Source organism: Mycothermus thermophilus, assembly GCF_041956435.1.
Source record: "Mycothermus thermophilus strain CBS 625.91 unplaced genomic scaffold VTJ04scaffold_4, whole genome shotgun sequence".
In the NCBI taxonomy this organism is placed as follows: Eukaryota; Fungi; Ascomycota; class Sordariomycetes; order Sordariales; family Chaetomiaceae; genus Mycothermus; species Mycothermus thermophilus.
Window position 1 is genome coordinate 1,308,627 of NW_027191430.1, and position 24,728 is coordinate 1,333,354.

Below are 24,728 nucleotides of genomic sequence, written 5' to 3' on the forward strand. Positions count from 1 at the left end.
CTGGAACTACTCATAGAATTGAAAGCTGGTATCACGAAGAAGTAGCGAAAAAGTCTACTTCAAGCCTCAACTACTGGGTAAGCCGTCTCATCCGAGCAATATACGGCCTGCAGAATGTGACCCAAACCTGTCCCTAAATCACAGCACGCCAGATGTAGATACACCGAGTCAAGTCATTGATTGTCGTCCTGGTTGTTGCAAGTTTGTGTGTGGACATGTTTGGGTCAGAGTCCACGAGTTGTACCCTCTTAGCGGCGTTGGGCTCTCAAGGTTCTTTTGTTCTCTTTTCCTTTTGACCTCAGGCCTCTCGGCCAGCATGGGTAAAATGACGCTGGATGTCGATGTCATCGGTTCCCTTGAAAGAACCTGGGGAAGCCTGGGGAAGCCTGGCAAACGCTGTTCGAGCTGTCCAGAGCTACGACATGAAACAAGGCTGCTGATAAGATAAACCAATGAGCCGCAAGTGGGGCGAGGGTGTGCGTCTGGGCCGGGGGTGCAAATATCAAATGTGGGGAACATTCTTCTCAAGACAGCCAATCACAAAGCTCTACCTGCATGCCAAGAACCCGGAAAATTGAAAATGCGTGCCTAGCGCAATTGGATTTCTCGACCGCATCGCCCACCTGCGCCGGTTCCCAGACCTTCTCACAAGACGCGCCGCGCTGCGCAGCTGGGGGCACTTAGTGTGTAACACACCTTCAACACTTCGACATCTCCTCATTCCACCTTCACCCAAACCTCAAGTCAAGGGACGACCAATAGGACTGAAGTTTGGATTTCAGTCCTTTTTTTTTCAGAGGGCATCTATTATTTACTTGAGAGCCCAAAGTCCCTGTAATTTCCTTTCCATCAACCGAACTCGAGGAATGCGAACGAGACCGTCTGTCCAGTTCCTCAGTCAAGTCCCTCTGTCAATGCGATTCCCCCTTCTCCTCCAACATTAACCGACCTCACTGCCACGAATCTCCGCGCCACCTCTGCGACCTTAAATCAACCTAACTGACTGTGCCGGCCAAGCAAGGCCACCCATAGCCACCCGAAAGGGTGCATGTCGCAGCCATGGCGGCCAACGTCATCGAGGATGTGGTGAGGAAGCTCAGCACCCCGGAGATCGGTACGTCGCCAGGGCTACTCTCCCTGTTCCTAGCTTCCCTAGCCAGAGTACTACTTCGGATGCCCATCTCATCAACAGCTAACCACCTGTGTTTCCATGACCAGATCCGCGAGTCAAGGCCGAAGCCGCGGCCACCCTTCGCGACAACCTCGATCACCACACCACCGGGCCCAGCTATGGCGTGTTTCTTAAGAGGTTCATGCCCATATTCATCAACATCCTCCGTCAGCCATGCGTCTTCCAAACATCCACACCGGAGCAGATCAACACCCAGAAGCTCCGAAACTGCATCCTCGACATCCTGCACCGCCTTCCCAGCCCACCCGTCCAGCCCGATGCATTCGAGCCCTACGCCGAAGAGACCGTGGACCTCTTGATGCACCTGGTCCGCACCGATAACGAAGATAATGCCGTTCTGTGCGTCAAGATCATCATCGATATCATGCGGCACCGGTCCAAGACCCTCGCACACAAGGCCCAGCCCTTCCTGAACCTGATTCAGGAGCTCTTCGAGCAAATAGAAAAAGTGGTTCGGGAACAGCTCGACAGCACCTCGCCCGCCGGGGGCTCCGTCCCACCATCCACACCGAATACCCAGGCTTCCTTCCCACAACACCAACAGTCGCCGCGACCCGGATCGCCAGTAGCCCCCGGAGGAGCTCCTGACTTCGGTGACCTGGGCCAGCAGTCGAACCGCACCTTGTTGAAGGGCATGCACTCCTTCAAGGTGCTTTCCGAGTGCCCGATCATTGTCGTGTCCATCTTCCAGATCTATCGGAACACCGTCCCACAGAACGTCAAGGCCTTTGTGCCGTTGATCAAGACGGTCCTCCTCACCCAGGCCAAGGCCCAGGAGCAGGCACACAAGGAGGCTGCTGCTCGAGGGACCATCCACACCGGCGTAAGCCCCAACATTAAGAATCGGGCGGCCTTTGGTGACTTCATCACAGCACAGGTCAAGACGATGAGCTTCTTGGCCTACTTGCTCCGTCAGTACTCGGCTCAGCTCAGCGACTTCCTGCCCACGCTCCCAGAGATCACGGTGCGTCTCCTGAAAGACTGTCCCAAGGAGAAGTCGGGTGCTCGTAAGGAGCTCCTGGTCGCCATCCGCCACATTATCAATTTCAACTTCCGGCAGATCTTCCGTCCGAAGATCAATGAGCTCCTGGATGAGAGGACCCTCATCGGAGATGGCTTAACGGTTCACGAGACTATGCGTCCATTGGCATACAGTATGCTGGCCGACCTCATCCATCACGTCCGTGAGAGTCTCGAGCCCGACCAAATCCGCAAGACGGTTGAGGTCTACACCCGCAACCTCTTGGACAACTTCCCCGGCACCAGCTTCCAGACCATGAGCGCCAAGCTCCTCCTGAATATGGCCGAGTTCATTGCGAGGATGCCCGACAAGGCTGATGCCAGGCATTACCTCATCATGATCTTGGACGCCATTGGCGACAAGTTCGCCGCCATGAACCGCCAGTATGACAATGCCGTGAAGCTGTCCAAGCAGTACAAGCAGCAAGCCGCTGAGAACGGTCCCGAGACCTACCTCCCGGACAAAGAGAACCCTCCCGAGTGGGACGAGATTGACATCTTCAACGCCATGCCGATCAAGGCCTCGAACCCCAGGGATCGGGCCGCCGATCCGGTGGTGGATAATAAGTTCCTGTTCAGGAACCTGATGAACGGCCTGAAGAACACCTTCTACCAGCTCAAGAGCTGCAACCTCCCCGGGGCGGTGGACTGGACCAGCGCTCCGCCACAGTGGACCGATGTCGCCTACGGCTTCACTGCTGAGGAGGTCAAGGTCATTGTCAAGCTCTTCCGCGAGGGCGCCTACGTGTTCCGGTACTACGAAATCGAGAAGCCGGCATCCGAGTCGCCATACAGCTCGCCGGTCGAGTACATGGCCAACTTTTACATGGTGTCTAGCAGCAAGGAGGAGAAGGAGTTGCTTGAGACTTTCGCAACCGTCTTCCACTGCATCGACCCGGCCACGTTCCACGAGGTGTTCCAGCAGGAGATTCCGCATCTTTACGACATGATTCACGAGCACACCCCTCTCTTGCACATTCCACAGTTCTTCCTGGCTAGCGAGGCCACGTCCCCCAGCTTCTGCGGGATGTTGCTGAAGTTCCTGATGGGCCGCATCGAGGACGTGGGCTCGGCCGACATCAAGAAGTCGTCCATCCTCCTCCGCCTTTTCAAGCTGGCGTTTATGGCCGTCACCTTGTTTGCGTCCCAGAACGAGCAGGTCCTCCTGCCCCACGTGGTCGACATCGTGACCAAGTCGATCGAGCTTTCGACCAAGGCCGAAGAGCCCATCAACTACTTCCTGCTGCTGCGGTCTCTCTTCCGGAGCATCGGCGGTGGCAAGTTCGAGCACCTTTACAAGCAGATCCTTCCCCTGCTGGAGATGCTGCTCGACGTGCTGAACAGCCTGCTCCTCGCGGCGCGCAAGCCGTCTGAGCGTGATTTGTATGTAGAGCTGTGCTTGACGGTTCCGGCAAGGCTTAGCAATCTGCTGCCGCACCTCAGCTACCTGATGCGCCCGCTGGTGGTGGCACTTCGTGGAGGGCCCGACCTGATCGGTCAAGGCCTTAGGACGCTCGAGCTCTGCGTCGATAATCTCACGGCCGATTATCTGGACCCCATCATGGCGCCCGTCATCGACGAGTTGATGACGGCGCTGTTCGACCACCTGAAGCCCCATCCGTACAACCACTTCCACGCCCACACGACGCTGAGAATTCTCGGCAAGCTGGGTGGTCGGAACCGCCGGTTCAAGACGGATGCGCTTCCGGTCACGTTCCAACAATATGTCGACGACAGGTCCAGCTTCGACATCCGCCTGATTGGGTCGAAACGGGATCGTGCATTCCCCGCCCACCTCGGCGTCGACCTCGCCATCCAGAAGCTGATGGAGGTTCCGAGGCCGGGCAAGGGAAGCGCATCCCAGCCAGCGAAGCAGTACGAGCCGTTCTACAAGAGGCAGGCGCTGAACCTCATCGTCGCGCAGGTCAAGCTGCGGGTCGGCTTTGACAACCTGCCCGACGATCTCCCACGCATCATTCGTCTCCAAGCCCAGGACCTCATCAACCGCAACAAGGATGTCGATATTTCCCTGTTCGAGACGTCTGAGCGGGAGCGCTCCATTGCCAAGAAGAGCGAGGAGGAGAATCTTCTGAAGCGGCTCCTCAAAGCCCTCCTCTTCGCCACGTCGATTGCCGATTTCAAAGCGGAGGTGAACCAGCTCTTGAAGAATCTGGCGGCGCACTTCACCATCCTCGAGGTGGGTCGCGCTCTCGTCGAGATGAGCAAGGCAACCAAGGCTTTCGACGTCAAGGCCGGCGAAGGGCCCCTGTACCTCGACAACAGGGTCCTGTCCGACGCCATCTTGGAGTCGCTCGCCTCTGAGAACGCTGACATCCGCGATGCCGCTGAGGCCCTGATCAAGGAGATGTACGACTCGGCCGCTATCATCATCGGGTTGCCCAGCCAGGTCGCGCGCCTGTCATTGTTCCACAGCTTGGCGGCGACATTCTGCCACGGCTGCTACCAGGAGGAGTGGTTTACCAAGGCAGGAGGTACCCAAGGCATCAAGGTCCTGCTGACCACGGTTGATCTTGGCGACCCCTTCATTGCGGCGAAGCAAATAGACTTCGTTCGGGCACTCATGTATGTCATCAAGGACATGCCGCAGGACCTCCCCGAGAAGACGAGGAGTTCGGCGCAGGTCACGCTCGAGATCCTTCTCAAGCGGCTCACCAAGAACATCAAGAAGGCCGACTGCCTTCCTCCCCCGCCTCCCGCTCCGGGACAGCCTCCGCAGCAGGTCCAGAAGCCCTCCAGGATGGTTCAGATCATCATGATTCTCAATGGTGAACTGTCCCACATGAACAAGCATGTGAGGGAGACGTGCAAGAGGTCTCTGGAGTTGATCGCCAAGGCTGCGGGGGCGGAGGTCTGGGAGCTCGTCGAGCAGCACCGGAAGCACGTGCTCCAGCCTATCTTCGCGAAGCCCTTGAGGGCCCTGCCGTTCGCGAACCAGATCGGCTTCATTGACGCCGTGACGTACTATATGTCCCTCAAGCGCGACTTCGTCGCTTTCGACGAGCACCTGAACCGACTTCTGATGGAGAGTTTGGCCTTGGCCGACGCGAGCGACGAGTCCCTGGCTGGCAAGAACCTCGAGTTCAGGACGCACGAGTTCATCGTCAACCTCCGCGTCTCCTGCATCAAGATCCTCAGCAGCGCCATGAGCTTTGACGAGTTTGGTGGGGGCCCAAACAACCCAGCCCGCGTCAAGACGGTGTCGGTGTTTTTCAAGTGCCTCTACTCCGACTCTAAACCTACCATCGAGGCCGCCAACGAGGCCCTGTCCATCGTACTCCGGCATACGAGCAAGCTGCCCAAGGACCTGTTGCAGTCCGGCCTCCGACCCGTGCTCGCCAGCCTGCAAGATGCTAAGCGCCTGACGGTCCACACCTTGGACAACCTGGGCCGCCTGCTCCGGCTGCTGACTACGTACTTCAAGGTCGAGATCGGCTCCCGCTTGCTCGAGCACATCAAGCAGATTGCCGAGCCGGCGCTGCTCCAGCAGGTGTCGTTCACCTTCTTTGAGCAGAACAATGCCATCAAGATCATTGCCGCCATCTTCAACATCTTCCATCTTCTGCCGGAGGCGGCGAAGCAGTTCAAGGAGCGCGTCATTGATAATGTACTCGACTTGGAGGCGAGGCTGCGCAGGACGCATCTCAGCCCGTTCCGGGACCCCCTGTACAAGTACCTCAACAAATATCCCTCGGATGTCTGGGCCTTTACCCTCGGCAAGATGGAGGAGTTGCGGTACGGGCGGTTCCTGGCGCAGGTGTTGCGGCATCCGGACAGCCAAGTTCTCCGCGATTATGGAGCCGCTAATGTCGAGTTCATAATCAAGACGTGCAACAATATCGTGGCCCAGGGCAAGGACACCAAGTTTATCGCCATCATCAACACCATCAACATGCTCGAGGCGCTTTGCCACTTCCCCGCCACGTCCATGACCTGGCTCGACAACCGCGAGCACGTCGAGTGGCTGAAGCAGGTCGGCAAAGAACTGGAGCATCATCAGAGGAGGCATACGCTACCTTCCAACCTCCGGCTTCCCGCACACCAGGCGTCCGAGCAGCTCCTCAACATCCTGACAAAGGCGCTCGGGAGGAACCCCAAGGATCTCGACGCCCTGTTCGGCCTCGTTGAGTCCATCACGGCCGAGGACTTCCGCGAGACGCCGGCGCTGCTTGCGCACATCTACAAGCACATCATCTGCAGCGACTCGATCGACTTCTGGAGGACCGTGGTGCTGCGCTGCCTCGACGTTTACTCCAGCAGGACGGCGTCTCAGCAGACAAAGTGGTACCTGCTTCACAACGTGGTCAACCCCATCTTCGCCATGGATGTGCAGAGGCACTGGAACCGCGGCGAACCGGCTAAGGGACAGCAAAAACTCGTCGACAAGACCATCATCGATTCGATCAACACCAAGATCTGGAAGGTCAACCTGCCGGATCCCCAGGACGATTTGATGCAGCCTCGCATTGACCACACGCGCATGGAGGTGCTCCAACTCTCCGCCATGATTGTCAAGTACTACCACACGGCGCTGCAGGATGCTCGCAAGGACTTCATCAAGTTCGGTTGGCAATATATCCGGCTTGACGACGTCATCAACAAACACGCCGCGTACGTCGTCATCGGATACTTCATTGCGCATTATGAGACACCGGCGAAGATCGTCACGCAGATCTACTACTCCCTCCTCAAGACCAACCAGAACGAGGGGCGAGCGCTGGTGACGCAGGCCCTGGAGCTGATGGCGCCCGTGATGCCTCACCGGTGCAATACACCGCTGACAGACCGCAACCCGGTCTGGGCCGTGGCGCCGCGCCGCATCTTGGCCGAGGAGAGCCAGAACGTCCAGCAAATGACGTCCATCTTCCACTTCCTTGTGCGGCATCCCGACCTGTTCTATCATACGCGGGATAAGTTTGCCATGCTGGTCATCCAGTGCCTCCGGAAGGTGGCGTCGCCTCCGAACCCTTCCAACGAGAGCCGGAAGCTCGCGCTCAACATGATGTGGCTGATCTGGCAATGGGAGCAGCGGCGCGTCGAGGGCAAGACGACCGAGCCGCTTCGTGATCCATCCGAGTCGCCCAACGCGAGGAAGCGGAAGCTCGAGGATCTGCAGGCGTCATCTCCTTCGGCTGTCCGGCAGCAGGAGTTCCGCATCCCGGACATGGGCCGTCACCGCATGATTAAGTATCTGGTGGAGTTCATCGCCCAGCTCAACGAGCGGTACCCGCTGCCTTCCGCCAGGCCCAAGGAATCCCCCCTCCCCATCATGCAGTCGCCGGAGCTTTGCAAGAAGGCTATGGCGCTGTTGTACAACATTCTGCAACCCCAGTACTGGGGTGATCTGGATGTGGATCTGTTCCCGAACATGACGGATCCGATCCTGGCGAGCGAGAAGGCCGCCCAGCTCCTGGCCACCGACCCCGCCGACATCGACAAGGGCGACGAGAAGCTGATCACAAACATCATCAACACGCTGCAGGTGGTTCGCATCATCCTCAACTTCAAGTCGGATGAGTGGATCCTCAAGAACATGCCCCAGATTCAGAAGATCTTGGACAAGTGCCTGCGGTCGCAGAACCCCGAGATCCAGGACTGCCTGCACATGGCGGACAAGAAGTTTGACGGTGATCGGGAGATCAAGCCCATTGTCAAGCGCATCCTGGATGCGGTGCCGGAGGACATCCCTATGGAGGATGCCGACGCCGACGGCGAGTCGGAGGCCCAGACCTCGGAGGTGATTGCATTCCTCTCCAACATCGCCACCGAGAGCATGGCCGCCGGGAACTACGTCTCGGGCATCAACATTCTTTGGTCGCTCGCCCGCCGCAAGCCATCGGCCGTCGATCAACACATCCCCGCCATCATGAAGTCTCTGCAGTCGAAGCTCGCCCGCGACCACGTCTCCCACTACGCGGCGCTGGCGCACATGGCCAGCGGGATCCGGACCCCACAGGACCAGAACGCACCGACCGAGATGAACGCCTACGACCTCGAGATCCAGACGGGCTTGATCCTGAAGGCTATCGAGGTCATGGCGATGCGCATGGAGATTCTCGGCGACAATCGGAGGCCGTTCCTGAGCGTGCTTGCCACCATCGTCGAAAAGTCACTGCACATTGGCCTCTGCGAAAGGATTCTGCAGATGGTGGAAAGCTGGGTCTTCCGCTCCGAAGGCACGTGGCCAACTCTCAAGGAAAAGACGGCGGTCCTTCACAAGATGATTTCGTTCGAGCACCGTCAGGACCCGACCATGCTGATGAAGTTCTTGGATTTGGTCCTTCGGATCTACGAAGATCCCAAGATCATGCGGACGGAGCTGACGGTCCGCATGGAGCACGCCTTCCTCATCGGCACGCGAGCCCAGGACGTCGAGATGCGCAACAAGTTCATGACCATCCTCGACAAGTGTCTGTCCAAGACAGCGAGCGCGCGCCTGGCCTATGTGATCCTGTCGCAGAACTGGGACACACTTGCCGACTCATTCTGGCTCGCGCAGGCGTCTCAGCTTCTGCTTGGCGGCGTCGATATGAACACGGTCATCCAGCTTCATCATGAAGATTTCCGGACGCTCCAACTCTCGCAACTCGCCACCGCCTACGCTAAAGACTCTCGCGAGCCGACGACCATGGTGGATGACAAGTTCGAGGCGCTCATGGCGAGCCACAGGCGGTTCATCAACGAGCTCGGCGAAGTTCGTGTGCGCGACGTCTTTGAGCCGCTGATCCAGCTGCAGCACATTGACGCTAACTTTGCCAACGACCTCTGGGTCGCTCTGTTCCCGATGTTCTGGTCGGCCACGGCCAAGGAGGAGAGGCCCGATCTCGAGCGCGGCCTAGTGGCGCTGCTGACCAAGGACTATCATTCCCGGCAGATGGATAAGCGCCCCAACGTGGTCCAGGCCCTCCTCAACGGCGCCGTCAGGACGTGGCCTCACTGCAAGATCCCCCCTCACGTCCTCAAGTTTGCGGCCAAGACGTACGATGCTTGGTACACGGCCTTGTACCAGCTGGAGAACTCGGCGCTCAAGCCCGAGATCGATTCGGCGGCCGTCCGGGAGAGCACCCTGGATGCGCTGGTCGATCTCTACGCTTCCCTGGGCGAGGATGACTTGTTCTACGGAACCTGGCGCCGCCGCTGCCAGTTTGTCGAGACCAACGCTGCCCTGTCTTATGAGCAACATGGCATGTGGGAGAAGGCCCAGCGCATGTACGAGACGGCGCAGATAAAGGCGCGCACCGGCGTGATTCCCTTCTCGGAGTCGGAATACATGCTCTGGGAGGACCACTGGGTCCTGTGCGCCCAGAAGCTGCAGCAGTGGGAGGTGCTCCAGGACTTTGCCAAGCATGAGAACTTCCAGGATCTGCTCCTCGAGTGCGCGTGGAGGAATCCTGAGTACTGGCAGAACCAGGAGAACCGCGACCAGCTCGACACGCTCATCAAGGGTGTCATGGACGCGCCCACGCCGAGGCGGTCGTTCTTCCAGGCGTTCATGTCGTTGCTCAAGCTGCATAACAAGCAGGAGACCATGCCGGACTTCAACCGGGTCGTGGACGAGGCGATCCAGCTCTCGATTCGCAAGTGGCACCAGTTGCCTCGGCGTCTCACGGCCGCGCATGTGCCAGTCTTGCAGAACTTCCAGCAGCTCGTCGAGCTCCACGATGCTAGTGTCATCTCGCAGAGCTTGCAGAGCACCAACGCTGGCAATCTCGATGTCAAGTCTGGCGAGCTTAAGCTGCTCTTGGGATCGTGGAGGGATCGGCTGCCGAATCCTTGGGACGACATCGTCGCCTGGCAGGATCTTGTTACGTGGCGCCAGCACATCTTCGGTCTCATCAACGCGACGTACCTGCAACTCGTGCCGGCGCAGCCGCAGAACCCTGGCGGCGTCTCGTTCGCGTACCGCGGCTACCACGAGACGGCGTGGATCATCAACCGGTTCGCGCACGTCGCGCGCAAGCACGCGCTGCCCGACGTCTGCATCAGCCAGCTCAGCCGCATCTACACGCTCCCGAACATCGAGATCCAAGAGGCGTTCCTCAAGCTCCGCGAGCAGGCGCGCTGCCATTACCAGAACCCGGATGAGCTGACTTCCGGGCTGGACGTGATCAACAATACGAACCTCAACTACTTCAGCGCGCCGCAAAAGGCCGAGTTTTACACGCTTAAGGGCATGTTCTTGGACAAGCTCGGCCAGAAGGAGGAGGCCGACAACGCCTTCGGCACCGCGCTCTACTTCGACATCACGGCGCCCAAGGCCTGGGCCGAGTGGGGTTACTTCAACGACAGGAAGTTCAAGGAGAACCCTTCGGACTTGGGATCGGCCAAGCAGGCCGTCACGAGCTACCTGCAGGCGGCGTCGAGTTACAAGAACCACAAGTCAAGGAAGCTGATTGCGCGGATCCTGTGGCTGCTGAGTCTGGACGACGCGAACGGCACCATCGCAAGCGCGTTTGACGACTTCAAGAACGAGATCCACGTCTGGTGGTGGATCGTCTTCATCCCGCAGCTGCTGGTCGGCTTGAGCCACCGCGAGGCCCCGAGACTGCACGCCATCCTCCTCAAGATCGCCAAGACGTACCCGCAGGCGCTCTACTTCCACCTGCGGACGGATCGCGAGAACTTGTACACCATCAAGAAGAACCAGGAGGCCAAGGAGCGTGCCAAACGCGCCCAGGCAGCCGCTGCCGTGGCTGCCGCCGCTAATAGGCCCGGTGGCGCGGCGTCGTCGCCGCAGCTCGCTAAGAAGGAGCAGCCGACGCCTGCTGGCGGTGCTGGCACTCCGAATCGCCCGCCGACGGCGAACGGTGAGGCGCCGAAACAGGAGACGAAGACCGAGGGCGAGAATGCTGCGCCCTCGCAGACCCCGAGCTCGGCTGGTGCCGCGGCGGCACCCGGCGCGACCCCGCAGGCGGCCGATCAGCAGCAGGCTGTTCCTCCTCACAAGAGGCCGTGGGAGCTGGCTGAGGAGATTATGAATGTCCTCAAGACGGCTTTCCCCCTGCTTGCGCTGTCGATGGAGACCATGGTGGACCAGATCCAGAAGCACTTCAAGTGCCCGCCGGACGAGGACGCGTACAGGTTGATTGTTGCGCTCCTGAACGACGGTCTTGCCTACGTCAGTCGGATGCCGACCTCCTATGCTAAGGACGTCAAGCTGCCTGCGGCAACCGAGAGCAATATTACGCGTTTCGCCGAGACGATTCTGCCGAGCCATATCAGGGGCACGTTCGAAGCCGATTTTGTCAAGGTCAAGCCGACCATGTATGAGTACATCCACAACCTGCGCAAGTGGCGCGACAAGTTTGAGGAGAAGCTGGATCGCCGGCCGGCGTCGGCGCCGCTCGAGAGCTTCGCGCACTACTCGCCGCATCTCAGCGAGTTCCGGTACCAGAAGTTCGACGACGTCGAGGTGCCAGGGCAGTATCTGCAACACAAGGACAAGAACCAGGATTTCGTGCGGATCGACAGGTTCCTGTCGGACGTCGACCTCGTGCGGACGATTGGCGCGTCTCACCGGCGGCTCAAGATTCGTGGCCACGACGGCAGCATCCACTGCTTCGCGGTACAGCACCCTGCGGCCAGGCACTGCCGGCGCGAGGAGCGCATCCTGCAGCTGTTCCGGCAGCTCAACCAGACGCTGGCCAGCAAGAAGGAGACGCGCCGGCGCGACCTGCAGTTCACGCTGCCGCTGATGGTGCCGTTCGCGCCGCACATCCGGATCGTACAGGAGGACACCAGCTACATCACGCTGCAGGGCGTGTATGAGGATCACTGCCGTCGGCACGGGATTTCCAAGGACGAGCCCGTGCTGTTTACGATGGAGAAGCTGCGCGGGATGATGGAGTCTAAGGGACCGGTAAGTCGATCTTGGGAGAGGAGCGAGGATGGGAATGGAACATGGTGGCTGACAGAGCGTTTAAAACTACAGAAACCGGCCGAGCACGCCATCACGGCCCGTCTCGAAGTGCTGCGGGCGATCCAGGAGAAGTACGTCGACAACACGGTGGCGCTCGAGTACTTCCAGCGGGCGTACCCGGACTTTGCCGAGTTTTGGCTTTTCCGCCGGCGCTTCTCGTACCAGCTCGCGGCGCTGACGTTCATGACGTACGTGCTGCACATCGACAAGCGGTACCCGGCCAAGATGCACATCGCGCGGGGGTCGGGCAACATTTGGAGCTCGGAGCTCATGAGCTTCATGGCGGCGAACCGGCCGCAGTTCCACAACGCGGAGCCGGTGCCGTTCCGGCTGACGCCCAACCTGCAGATGCTCATGGGCCCGCTGGCGACCGAGGGCATCTTTGCGTGCTCCGTCATGGCCATCGCGCGCAGCCTCACGGAGCCCGAGTACAAGCTGGAGCACGCGCTGGCGCTGTTTGTGCGCGACGAAATGATGCACTGGTTCACGACGTCGCACCGCGTCATGAGCCTGACGGAAACGCAGCTACGCGAGACGGTGCAGGCCAACAGCGAGCTCATCGTCAAGAAGGCGGTCAGCCTGGCGCAGGCGCCGTCGGGGAACCTGCCGGCCCATCAGACGGTGATTGATTTGATCGCCAAGGCGGTCAATCCGATGAATTTGGCCATGTGCGATGCGTTGTGGATGCCGTATCTCTAATGGATCAAGCAAGTGGGTGAAGGGGGGAGTGTGGGTGATGGAGGATGGGATTGGAGGATGCTAGGTGGTGGTGATTGGGGTAATTTTCTATGTATGACGATGTTTATGTGTTTTCTTTTCTCTCAGAGGTGTTTAGAGTCTTGTCGTCAAGTCAATGGGCCGGGGACAGGTGGTTAGGAAAACGGGATGTTTTTTTTCTTTTGCATGGTGTTAGCGAAGGAGGGAAGAGTGTTTGGTTTTTGCTGAGACTCTGCTCTGCCTGATTGGCTGGCTTCGGGGGATTTACCTAGCCAGGTACTCCGTATGTTGGTAGTGTTATTATTTCTAGTAGTGTAATGGACAATTATCTTCCACGTTTTATATCCTTATGTGGTGTTGACGGCAAACTCCAATACCCATCCCGATGTCTGATGTTGAGGTCCAGATGTTATTCAGGGGTTGATAAGGCGGAGACATCCGACCGCCCCGCGCGGGACCTGACCCGCTCCCATACATCCCGAGGCCGATCGGGCGACCCCACTACCGGTTCCGGGGCAATGCCAACTCAAGGGAAGTGGGGGGACGCCTGGACTAACTACCTACCTGGTAACTACCTGCCCCCGCTTTGCCAACTGCAAGAATCCGGGGAAGGGAGCTACGACTCTTGCGCTAACTCTGGCTCTAGCGCACTTCTCGGCCCGGGAGTTGCTGGTGGCCGGGTTCGGCACCTCGGCTCGGTTGAGGTGTTCCATGGATGGATGGAGGTGTGTTGTTGGACGGGGGGGGAGCTGCAGGTGGGAGTTTTTAACTATAGGTCGAAGTAGGGGCTTACTTATGTGACACGGCGGGTTGGACGGTATAAACATCACCGCCGTCTGTGTGTCTTCCAGGTTCTTCGCTTTGGGTACTTGAGATTCCATCTTGTTCCTTGTTTCGTTCGGCCGTGCTCAAAGGGCTGTTGCTTACCTTACTTACAATTTCGAAGGTTTGTTAGCGGGAAGGACCTGAGAGGAGCGAGAGGAGCGGTCTGATCTTCACAGCAACAACAACCTTACTGCTAGGGTCCAAGTTCCTGAGTGTTTACCTACCGAACAAAGGGCCTTCCACTCGGGCGGTATAAAAAGGAGGGTTGTTGACTTCCTTCGGTTCTCGATTCTCGATTTTTTTACCTCCCAGCCCTCGAATTGCAATACTTCTTTGCTTCTCAATCGACATCTCACCCGACGACGGCGTGCGAGATGGCCGAGAACGGAAGCCAGGCGGTGGAGGTGCCGCGCAAGCTCTGGTATGTTTACCTATCCAAGGTGTATATTTCTTAATAGTTGGCTGGGAGCCAGGATGTTCTCGTCGTTGTGATGATATCTATGCCTCGACCGTCGATATTGCAGTGAATGGTGTTGAGAACGGCAGAGTTACTAACACAGGTTGCCCAGGGAGCACCCCAACCCGGAGAGCACGGCCATGTACCACTTCCTGCAAGACGTCAACCGCAAGTACGGCCTCAATCTCAAGGTAAATAAATGTCCCCATCTCCATCCCTTTTTATTAATACAGCCAACCATTAACACACACTCCCAGACCTTCCGCGATCTTCACGCCTGGACGCTCACACACCGCAACGCCTTCTGGTCCACCCTCTTCCACTCCGCCAACCTGCTGCACTCGGGCACCTATTCCCGCGCGGTCGACGAGTCGCAACCCATCGACGCCGTCCCGCGCTGGTTCGAGGGCGTCAGCCTCAACTTTGCCGAGAACCTGCTCTTCTCGCGAAACCCGACCACGGGCGCGCGCGAGACGAGCCCCGACAAGGAGGATGCGCGCGTGGCGGTGACTGAGGTGCGCGAGGGCGGGACGGGCAGCGGCCCCGGAGGGAAGAGGAGGACGGCGACCTTCGGGGAGTTGAGAAAACGTGCCGGCAGGGTGGCGGCTGCGTTGAGGGCCAAGGGGGTGGGGAAGGGGGATCGCGTGGTGTTGGTGGGCGCGAATTCGATCGATTCGTTGGTGGTGTGGTTGGGCACGACGTGGATTGGGGCGGTGTTTAGTTCGAGCTCGACGGATATGGGGACCAAGGGAATTTTGCAGAGGGCGGTGCAGGTGAATCCTAAGGTGAGTGGGCTCTGCTTCTCTTGTTATTCTCACGGGGATGAGGTCGGATACTGACGTTTACTAGTTGCTCTTCATGGACGACGCGGCCGTGTACAACGGCAAGGTGGTCGATCTGCGCTCCAAGATGGCCGAGGTCGTCGCCGGTCTGGCCAACTGCTCCAATTTCCAGGGCGTTATCTCGATCCCGCGCTTCGAGGAACCCCGCGACGTGTCCTCGGTCCCGCGCTCCTGGACCTGGGCCTCTTTCCTCTCCTCCGCGGCCAACTCCCCGACGCCGGACTTTGTGCGCATCCCTTTCCACGAGCCCATGCTCATCTGCTACTCGTCGGGCACCACCGGCATGCCCAAGGCCATTGTCCACTCGGTCGGTGGTATCCTCATCAACTACTTCAAAGAAGGCGTCCTGCACGAGGGCATCTCGCGCGACACCGTCTCCCTGCAGTACACCACCACGGGCTGGATCATGTACCTGGCCGCCATCGGTGCGCTGATCGCGGGCGGCCACGCCGTCCTGTATGACGGCTCCCCCTTCCAGCCGGACCCGACCATCCTCGTCCGCCTCACCGGCGAGCTGGGCGTGACCAAGCTGGGCATCAGCCCGCGCTGGATGTTTGAACTCTCCAAAGCCGGCCTCCGCCCGCGCGACATCGCCGACCTGTCCCGCCTGCGCACCGTCACCAGCACGGGCATGGTCCTCTCCAACCAGCTCTTCGAATGGTTCTACGACGCCGGTTTTCCTCCGCACGTGCACCTCGCCAACATCTCGGGCGGCACCGACATCGCGGGCTGTTTCGGCATCATGAACCCTCTCGAACCCGTCTACGTCGGCGGCACGCAGGGCCCGTCCCTCGGAATCCGCGTCGCCGTCTACGACCCTGCCATCCCCGACGGCGAACCCGGCCGCGAACTCCCCCCCGGCGAGCCAGGGGAGCTGGTCGCGGTGGACGCCTTCCCCAACATGCCCTGCTTCTTCTGGGCGGACGCCGACCCATCGGGCGCTCCGCAATCCCCTTCCGTCCGCGTCGCCGCCCCGGGAACGAAATACCACTCCGCCTACTTCGCGCGGTTCCCGCACGTCTGGGCGCACGGCGACTTCTGCGTGGTCCACCCCGTCACAGGCAGCCTAACGCTTCTCGGGCGGGCCGACGGGGTGCTGAACCCGTCCGGCGTGCGCTTCGGGTCCGCCGAGATTTATGGCGTGATCGAGCGGCGGTTTGCCGACCGCGTGCAGGACTCGCTGTGCGTGGGCCAGCGCCGGCCGACGGACGCGGACGAGTCGGTTATGTTGTTCGTGCTGATGAGGCCGGGCTACAAGTTTGATCAGAAACTGGTGGCGGAGATTAAGCAGGCGATTGCGAAGGATTTGAGTAAGCGGCATGTGCCGAGGTGGGTGTTTGAGACGCCTGAGATTCCGGTATGTTTTTCTTTGTACTTCTTTTTCTTGTCTGTGATTTGTTTTTCCATATGGGAAAAGGGGGCTGACAAATCTCTAGACAACCATCAACCTCAAAAAGGTCGAACTCCCCGTCAAGCAGATCGTCTCGGGCCACATCATCAAGCCGAGCGGGACGCTGGCCAACCCGGAGAGCCTCAAGTTCTACTACCAGTTTGCCAAGGTGGAGGAGCTAGTTGGGCCCAAGGAGAAACTTTGAGAAAGGGGTTGGAAGCAGCAATGATCAGTCAGGCAGCTTTAGTATACAGGGAGATGAGGGCTAATGACACGACATGAATCGGGAGAAAGGAGAGACATTTCCCGTGGGGGTAGTTCACAAGTAGTTCAGGTATCTCGAACTCTATGGCCTTGGCTTGGCCCATGGTTTCATGGTCAGGCTTCTTCATTTTATTTTTTATTGCTTGCCAGGTTTATCTTTGCCCATGAGACAAGACAGCAACCAAAACCCCGGGCGCCATCGCTATGCAATTCATCACCGTGCTGGGATTTGTTGAGTAGTATTTCATCCATCCTTTCAACTGGGTGCCTACACTCCCGACCCATCCGCAGGGTATTGGCATGCCATTAGTATAAACCAAACACCAAGAAAGCAGATGTCATGACGGGAGAACAGAAAAATCAATAATCATCGCTCATATCCATCACCACATCCTTCTCCTCCCCCTCCACCACCCCTCCTCCCCTTCCAAGCTGATGATTCCCCCTCCCCACCACCCCTTCCCCTTCCCCGCTCCCGCTCTCCTCCTCTCCAACCTCTCCCTCGCCGCCGCCTTCCTCTCCTCCAGCTCCATCTCAAACTGCTCCATCTCCCTCGCCGCCCCAGCCTCCTCGCCCGCACCTGCAACAGGAGCATCCAACCCCACCCCGCCAAACCCTTCCACCAGCTCCTCCACCCCACCCAGCGCCGACTCCTCGAGCGCTTTATTCAACAACTCCGTCGCGATGGGATCCTGCGGGTTGACGGCGAGCGCCTCGTGCGCGACTCTGGCAGCCTCGTCCGGCAGGCCTTTATCCAGCAGGATGAGCGCCTTGGCGCAAAAGACGGCGGCGTTTTTCCCGCCGTCGCGGAGGACCCCGTCGAATTCCTCGAGCGCCTCGTCGTGCATGCGCAGCTTGCGGTAGGCGTGGCCCAGGTTGATGCGCACGCCGAGCCAGGCGTGCGGGTCGGCCTCCGTGTCCTCGGCGACGCGGAGGGCTTGCCGGAAAAACTTGGCCGCGTCTTTCCAGCGCTCTTGGTGGTAGAGGACGATGCCCATCTCGTTGAGGAGGAGGGGGTCGGCGCGGCAGAGCTGGTACGCGGCGCGGAGGTATTCCTCGGCTGCGGCGAGGTTGTTCATGGCGTGGTTTTGCATGCCTAAAAAGACTTGGGGGAGGTGAGTGCCGGAAAAGAGGCGCGCGGCGGTCGAGTAGGCCGTCACGGCCTGGTCGTGCTCGCCCTCAGCTGCAAAGGTGTGCGCGAAGCCGATCCAGGCCGGGCCGAAGGTGGCGTCCATCATGGAAGACTTAGAGAAATACCGCCGGGCGTCGGCGATTTTGCCCGTGGCGAGGTAGTAGGTGCCGACGGCTAGCCAGGTGCAGGCCTTGTCGGGGTGTTTGTCAGCGAGGTCGTGCGCTACCAGGAACAGCTCGTTGGTTTGCTTGAGCTCGTACAGGCAGGCGAGGTGGATGGGGTAGGCGGGGAAGTGGGAAGGGTCGTCGCGCAAGATGGAGGCGGTGATGCCCAAGGCGTCCTTGAAGCGGCATTGCGTGTAGTAAAGGTCAGCACGGGCGAGCAGGAGGTCGGCGTTGTCGGCGAGGCCGTAGTGGGTGGAGAGGGATTCGACGGCGGTGTTGAAGGCGCGTGGGTTGCGGTATTTGGAGAGCTGGGTCTGGTAGAGCATGTGAACGTAGTCGCCGGGTTCGGTTTTGAGTTCGGGATCGTCGCCGCCGCGAGGAGCGCGGACGGTGTTGAAGTCGAGGGACTGCATAAACTCGTCCTCCTCGTCTGGCGACATGAGCGAGTTGCGGACCAGCTGAGTAAAAGCCTCGTAGCATTGTACGTCGATGCGCAACGCGTCCTTGTAGGCCTCCTTGGCGCGGTCGAAAGCGTTCTCTTTCGCATAACATAATCCGCGAAGGTAGCACATGCCAGCCTCGTATCGGCGGATGGACCATTCCTCGTCGGTGAGATGGTCGGGTTGGCGGTCGGGGTTTCGGGAACCAGCCCTGGTCCCGCGGGCAGCCGTGCGGTGCGTCTTGCGGCGGGTGTTGGAAGCGGTCGCGAAGAGGTGTGTCGGGGTATGTTCGCCGAGGAGGGCAAGGGCCTCGGTGTAGTTGTTCTGGCGGATGAGACAGTGGGCGGCGAGGTAGCGGCACGAGGGGTTGGAGCTGACGAGGTTGTGTTTGGAGAGGAGGTCGTGGGCGCGGGCATAGTTGCCGGCGGCGAAGTGGACTTGGGCCAGCCAGAAGGCGTCGTTATCGTCCTCTGGAGAGGGAGGGATGATCAGCAAGAGGTGACGAGGAAGCGAGTCAAAAGGGCGGCATACTGGTCATGGCCAGGAGCTTGTCTCCGATAAAAATGGCCGACTCGTACTGGGCCTTGTTGAGGGCGTCCTGCCGCCAGTCGCGGAGGAAGCGCTCCATGTTGGGTTGTGACGAGACCATGGCGGGCGGTGTGTCATGGGTTGAGCAGGAAGTGTTGAATCATCGGCTCGGAGGTTGGTTGTGCTTTGTCGACTTGGACTTTTGGACTTGGGCTGGACTTTGTTTGGATGATGCGGCGGAACAATTGGACTTGACGGGGATTGGATCGGTTCGGGGCTTACGATGGCTATCGGCGGCTTATCGATTATCAATTAAAAGTACCTGACTTTTGGCGGCGTGGTGTTGTGTGGGAAGGAACCTCTTCAGAGTCATGGATTGCGATGTCAACAAAACAGCACGCGGTTGCCAAGAGCTCTGATCGCGCCGATAGCGGGGCCCGGCTTGGCACCGTCTTGGCAGAACCCATGCCCGCCTCCGTGCCGACTGCCCCACTTTTCTGCCGTCTCTTGGTCCCGGCCCCGGCCATTTCCCGGACCGCCCATGCGATATTGGGCCGCCTGCACAGATAGTACCTCTGTGGCATCTCAAACCATCGTTATCTGCTGCCCGACCACTTCTCAGGCCGATGGTTCGCCCATCAAGCTGTCGTGCGCCGACACCTCGAGGGTAATCCCCGAAGGCTGGGCCACCTTGCTCTGTACATGGCAAGCCCCGAAGGACACCGTCACAATCACATACCTTGGGACAGATCCAAGAAAGGACGTGTACACTGAAGTAGGCCCTATTCACTCCCCCGACGGGATCGACGCCTACGGCGTGAGGATGTTGTACAAGGCAGCGGACCTCAGCTTAGCCCAGACATCTGCAGTAGTGCCAACCGCTTCAGACACCGCAAATGCTGCCAACACACTACCCTCGAACGGCACATTCACAGATGGTGCTGGAGAAGTGTCCCAGCCAGAAAAGTCTGAAGGGCTCCAGCCTGCCTTGATAGCCGCCATCTGCGTGTCGGCCGTGCTTGGTGTGATATTACTCCTCGGCGCCGGCCTTTTCTTCGCCCGTTGGCGGCGGCGACGGCAGCAGCGACTTCAACAAAAACAACAATTGCAAGGTCCGTCATTAACAGCGGAGGGCGGAGGGCTGGGTGTTGTTCCAAAACCAGAGCTGCCTGGCACCCCCAGCCAGTCTCCAGTGGAGCTGCCGACGGGAAGGGACGCGTTCGAGAAGGACGGGACGGAGGTGCTTGCGGAACTGCCCGGCTGATAACACATGGAATGTGGTAGGCACAGTTTAAGTATGCAGCATGCTGATATGTGTGTAGCTGCGTCCTTAACTTGGCTGCGGACTCGGGAATTGGAAGTTGATGCGATCTCAGACACAGTAGGACATCGTGATAGGTACCCCTGAGATACCCAAACAAGGAGGCCTCCGTCGCACAGGGGAAACAAAACCCAATAGGTTGCCTCACCATCTAGGTAGATGCTGGCAAACATCAGTCCCCACTAAATCGTCATACGCATGCATTGTAGCATTGTTGAGCCTCAAGCAAGTACGCGGCCTCGCCACTGCCAAGACATCATTAAGTCTATAAAAGCCGCTTCTCAACCAGCCTCAACTCCAACTTCACCTCTTCAACAGAACACCACCAACCCACTCACACACTTTCAATCTCACTGCACCCTCTACAGATCGAATCAAACAAGAAACTGAGACAAGAAAAAACACAGAATGTCAAGTCAACCCCAATCCCAACCCCAAACCAACCCCTTCGGCGCCCTTGACCCCGCACAACCGGCGGGGCAGCCACAGCAACAGCAACAACAAGACCAACCCCGCGCGGTGGGAGCTGGCGCAAACACCGGCGCCGGCGTGACAAGGCCGAAGACGAAGGAAGAGGAGGAGGCGGATCGGCGGTATGAAGAGGCTATCGAGGACCATTACGCTCGGACTGAGGGTGGAGCGTGAGGTGGCTGATGAGCATTTCGGTGGTGGCTGTGGATGGAAGAGGAAGGGATCGATGAGAGTTTAGGGGAGTGTAAAGATTCATGCATGCGCCAATTCTATGATGGGCTGTTGGATTGGGGGTTGAGGCAAGGCTTCGGTTGAGGATCCCTCTTGAGGTCATCCACTACGACACTCTCTACTCATACACTGAACTTACGCAAATCAATAATAATGCAACATATTAAAAACCACCGCAGCCTTGTCCATTCTATGTTTCGTTCTGCCAAATGGCTGAAGAACCATTGCCCGTCTGCGGCCGATAGATGTAATATCAGGCCTCGATTTGACCGTGAAGTACATGCTTGAAACCTGCCCACACAAGGCTGCATATACGGTGCACTGTCCCCAACTCCTGTTCGTTCATCCTTGGTTGTTGGCGTAGTAAAGTGCAAAAAGCTCAGCCACAAGGCAGAATGAGGAGGGGAGCGAACAAGACAATCTGTAGAAAAGAATCATCGATCCCTTTCCCTCACCCTCCTTGACCTGGACTCAATGTCGGCATTATACTACGTCTTGTCCTGGGGTTGACGCTCCTCTCCACCCCAGATTCTCACCTCGCCACATATTTCTCGTCCCCTGATCATCTCCTCATACCTCACCGTCACCAACAGCCATGACCAACACAAACGACTCCCCAATCGCGCCCGAACCAAGTCCCTCCTCGTCACCATCATCCGAACTCAGTGGAGTGAAAATCGCCGCCATAACTCTGGCCGCAGTTCTGGGTGTCTTCCTCATACTATTCGCCTTCTTCCTCCTCTTCCGCCGGCGGAGAAAACATCAAGCTTGGCATCAACAACAAAGTCAACGATGGCGTGGAAAACAACATGAACAACGCCACCAACCACCACAACCATCAACACCATCGCAGCTACTACAACAGACCTCAACCACGCCAACAATCCCCGGTCTAGATTACGGACCCGTCCCCCCACCATCCAGGGACGGTGTGCAGTACACTCCAGAGAGGGATAAAACACCTTACGGCCTTTTCTTCGTCCCAAGAGCAGAATACCGCTCACCCACGCCCGAAATTCGACGACGGGAACCACCTCCAGCGGAACTTCCTACACCTGCACCTTGGGCTAATATAGAACTACCGCCTCTACCTCTCCCTTATGTGACTGTGCAGGAGCTCGCGGTTCCCTATAGGGTTCCCAGTGTGCATCCTGGTGGTTACGCCTATGGTCCTGGTTCTGGTTCTGGTTCTGGCTCTGGCTCTGGCTCTGGCTCTGGCTCTGGCTCTGGCTCTGCGGCTGGGGCTGGGCATGGTGGTAGTGGCGGTAGTGGTGGTGGGAATTAACATGCCCCGAACCACTTGTTTGTGCCGGAGATGTTTGCTACATAGCTCAGTGAGTGGTATATTCCGGTGGAGAGTGTGAAGAGTCTACACCAGGTGTGCAATTATACCTATACCGACTGCTCCGTTGTTACGGTCTGTTGGTCGCATGTCGTTGAGGAAAGGCCTTCACCTGTCAGGATGAGTTCAACTACCATTTACATGTTCTGTGCAAACATACACTAAACTGCCGGATTCAAGTAACATCGAATGTCAAACGCCGTCTATAGGTCCATAGTTCCATGCTCTGTTCTGTCGATCGGCTGGAAACCCGTGATATTTATGCGGTTGATGAAGCATCAGGCTTTGGTCTTTCTCTTCATGGACTCAATAGGGGACCTGATGATTTTTCGATGGATTAGCCTACGTATATCAACACCCTTTTCAAATGCATATAACCCGACAACTTGAATCAAGTGAACGGGATTCATCTGGTTGATGCCTTTTCTTTACTCCAACGTTTGTTGTTGTGGTGCTAAGGTGTAATCTCCTGTGGTAAATTTTGACCAGGACCCCTGTCACGACGCCAACGCTGCCTAGACAAACTTCCAGGGATCGGAGTGTATTCCTGAGTGTACCTAACCCCCATTCGATTATCCTTGGTTTATGCCGTGGCGTGGCACAGCGGATCAGCCACTCCAATCGATATCGATCGACGGGTGGATTATCCCGACGGCCCCCAAGCAGCACAACGGGGGCACAGGAGAAGAAGGCTACCTGTACAAAGAATTGGCGAGCCTTGTCCCTCCCCCTGGACTCAAACCTTAGCTCTTTGACAGACTCGCACCATGTCTCAGTCGTAGGAATAACACCTCCTCGAGCAGATGCTCGTCCATCTCGCTACATCACCTCTCGAATATCCCAGTCCTCCCTCCCCGATCAACCATGGCCACCCGGGCCCATCTCACGATCACCTCCTTCCCCTTCCTCCCTCTCACCACCACCTTCACACGTCCGCGTGACTGCGGCGGGATATCTGTGACCAACGTCTACATCATCGACAACAAGCCCTCCTGCCTGCCCCCGGACTTTGCCGGCACCGTCGGCGATTTCTCCTCCTTTTTCTACTCCCCCGGCATCGCTTGCCCGTCAGGCTACTGGACCGCATGCCACGACACGACCGGCGTCTCGTCGATCACGACAGTCACCTGCTGTCCGACTTACGGCGCGGACATCTCGCTCTCGTGCGTCGCCGATCCGAGGACGCTGTCGGAAAGATGGACTTCTTTGTTTTGCACGTGGATCGCGCCCCAGGGGGGGACGAGTATCACGGTGACTGCGTCGGACACTGCCGGGAGGACGTCGACGGTGACGCATTACGTGGAGAGTCCCGGGGGGATTAATGCGTTTGGGGTGAGGATGGTGTATGAGGCGACGGATACGGAGACGCGGGAGACAGGTGCGACGACCACGGCCGGCGACAAAATCACCACCAGCGACGGCTCCTCCTCCTCCCCGACACCGCTCGAAACCAATCCATCTCCTACTGACCCTTCCTCCTCTTCCTCCTCTTCCTCCTCCTCATCATCCAATCTCAGCGGAGCAACAATAGCCGCCATCTCGGTCTCAGCCGTCCTAGGCCTCCTCCTCATCTTAATCCTTTTCTTCTTCCTCTTCCGCTGGCGAAGGAAACTCCAACGTCAACGCCAACTCCAACAACCACCACCACCAGACCCCTCAGTCATGTCAACCTCAATACCACCCACCTCCTCCTACCTCCCACCACCACCACCAACATCAACAATAGCCTACGGTGATGTACCGTTTGGCACGGAGGCTTACCCGTACACACAAGTTATGAACATCCCAACAACACACCCGGGCGTCTCCTACTTTGGGGTAGCGCCAAACAAGCCAGAACCAGCTGAGCTGGCGGAACAGCCGATCGCTGTGGAACTTTCTACTACCCGGGAAGTGCTTGCGGCAGAGTTGGAGGGGAGCGGGGTATCATCACCAGGGCAACCATATGGACGGTTGGCAGCAGGCTGATGATGATGATAATGCTAATGGGGTTCATACCACTGGATTTGGTTCTGCTGGTGGTGGTGAGTGGTGGTGATGGTGGGAGGTAGCACGTGCCGAATCATTTTGGGCGCAGGAGATGGATGGGGTCATGTGGCTTTGTGAGTAGTAAAGTCCAGTGAACGGGTGGATTTAAGTAACATCTCATATCCAGAACCATCGTTGCGTAGTTCCATGGTTTGTCTTATCAAATGACTGGAAACCTGCGCTACGTGCGCGGTTGATGAAGCGCCAGCCTTCGACCCGACTTCTTTCACAGGCGCAAGGCTGCAAGAGGAGGATGATCCCAAGATTGAGGCCCCGACACAATCAAGCCAACGTCAAGAGACCCGAATCATAAGATTACAGAAAGACAATGAGTGGCCATGGTATGACTGATCCTAATTATGCTTTGGAATGGGCATCATGTCTGTTAGATGAAATGATGTGTTGGGAAGGCCAAGGTAAGAAATTA

The 24,728-nt window shown here is 58.2% G+C and overlaps 7 protein-coding genes across 7 annotated transcripts; 5 read left to right on the top strand and 2 right to left on the bottom strand.

The window, feature by feature from the left end:
* Positions 1–1,059: 1,059 nt before the first annotated feature.
* On the top strand, positions 1,060–12,848 carry VTJ04DRAFT_6211 (uncharacterized protein; the record flags this gene model as incomplete). The annotated part of the gene is made up of 3 exons (XM_069364409.1): positions 1,060–1,114; positions 1,219–12,089; positions 12,162–12,848. The coding sequence occupies 3 exons, from the start codon at positions 1,060–1,062 to the stop codon at positions 12,846–12,848; spliced, it is 11,613 nt and encodes a 3,870-aa protein (XP_069218237.1).
* Positions 12,849–14,065: 1,217 nt separating this feature from the next.
* On the top strand, positions 14,066–16,585 carry VTJ04DRAFT_6212 (uncharacterized protein; the record flags this gene model as incomplete). Its single annotated transcript, XM_069364410.1, has 5 exons — positions 14,066–14,112; positions 14,261–14,339; positions 14,406–14,933; positions 14,998–16,347; positions 16,427–16,585. The coding sequence occupies 5 exons, from the start codon at positions 14,066–14,068 to the stop codon at positions 16,583–16,585; spliced, it is 2,163 nt and encodes a 720-aa protein (XP_069218238.1).
* Positions 16,586–17,027: 442 nt separating this feature from the next.
* VTJ04DRAFT_6213 (uncharacterized protein) lies at positions 17,028–19,029 on the bottom strand (the record flags this gene model as incomplete). Its single annotated transcript, XM_069364411.1, has 2 exons — positions 17,028–18,850; positions 18,912–19,029. 2 exons carry the CDS (start codon positions 19,027–19,029, stop codon positions 17,028–17,030), a joined length of 1,941 nt encoding a protein of 646 aa, XP_069218239.1.
* Positions 19,030–19,449: 420 nt separating this feature from the next.
* Positions 19,450–20,172, top strand: VTJ04DRAFT_6214 (uncharacterized protein; the record flags this gene model as incomplete). The annotated part of the gene is made up of 1 exon (XM_069364412.1): positions 19,450–20,172. One exon carries the CDS (start codon positions 19,450–19,452, stop codon positions 20,170–20,172), a length of 723 nt encoding a protein of 240 aa, XP_069218240.1.
* Positions 20,173–20,427: 255 nt separating this feature from the next.
* VTJ04DRAFT_6215 (uncharacterized protein) lies at positions 20,428–20,782 on the top strand (the record flags this gene model as incomplete). The annotated part of the gene is made up of 2 exons (XM_069364413.1): positions 20,428–20,492; positions 20,548–20,782. The coding sequence occupies 2 exons, from the start codon at positions 20,428–20,430 to the stop codon at positions 20,780–20,782; spliced, it is 300 nt and encodes a 99-aa protein (XP_069218241.1).
* A 51-nt stretch (positions 20,783–20,833) lies between these two features.
* On the bottom strand, positions 20,834–21,034 carry VTJ04DRAFT_6216 (uncharacterized protein; the record flags this gene model as incomplete). The annotated part of the gene is made up of 1 exon (XM_069364414.1): positions 20,834–21,034. One exon carries the CDS (start codon positions 21,032–21,034, stop codon positions 20,834–20,836), a length of 201 nt encoding a protein of 66 aa, XP_069218242.1.
* Positions 21,035–23,137: 2,103 nt separating this feature from the next.
* Positions 23,138–24,241, top strand: VTJ04DRAFT_6217 (uncharacterized protein; the record flags this gene model as incomplete). Its single annotated transcript, XM_069364415.1, has 1 exon — positions 23,138–24,241. The coding sequence occupies one exon, from the start codon at positions 23,138–23,140 to the stop codon at positions 24,239–24,241; it is 1,104 nt and encodes a 367-aa protein (XP_069218243.1).
* Positions 24,242–24,728: the final 487 nt, after the last annotated feature.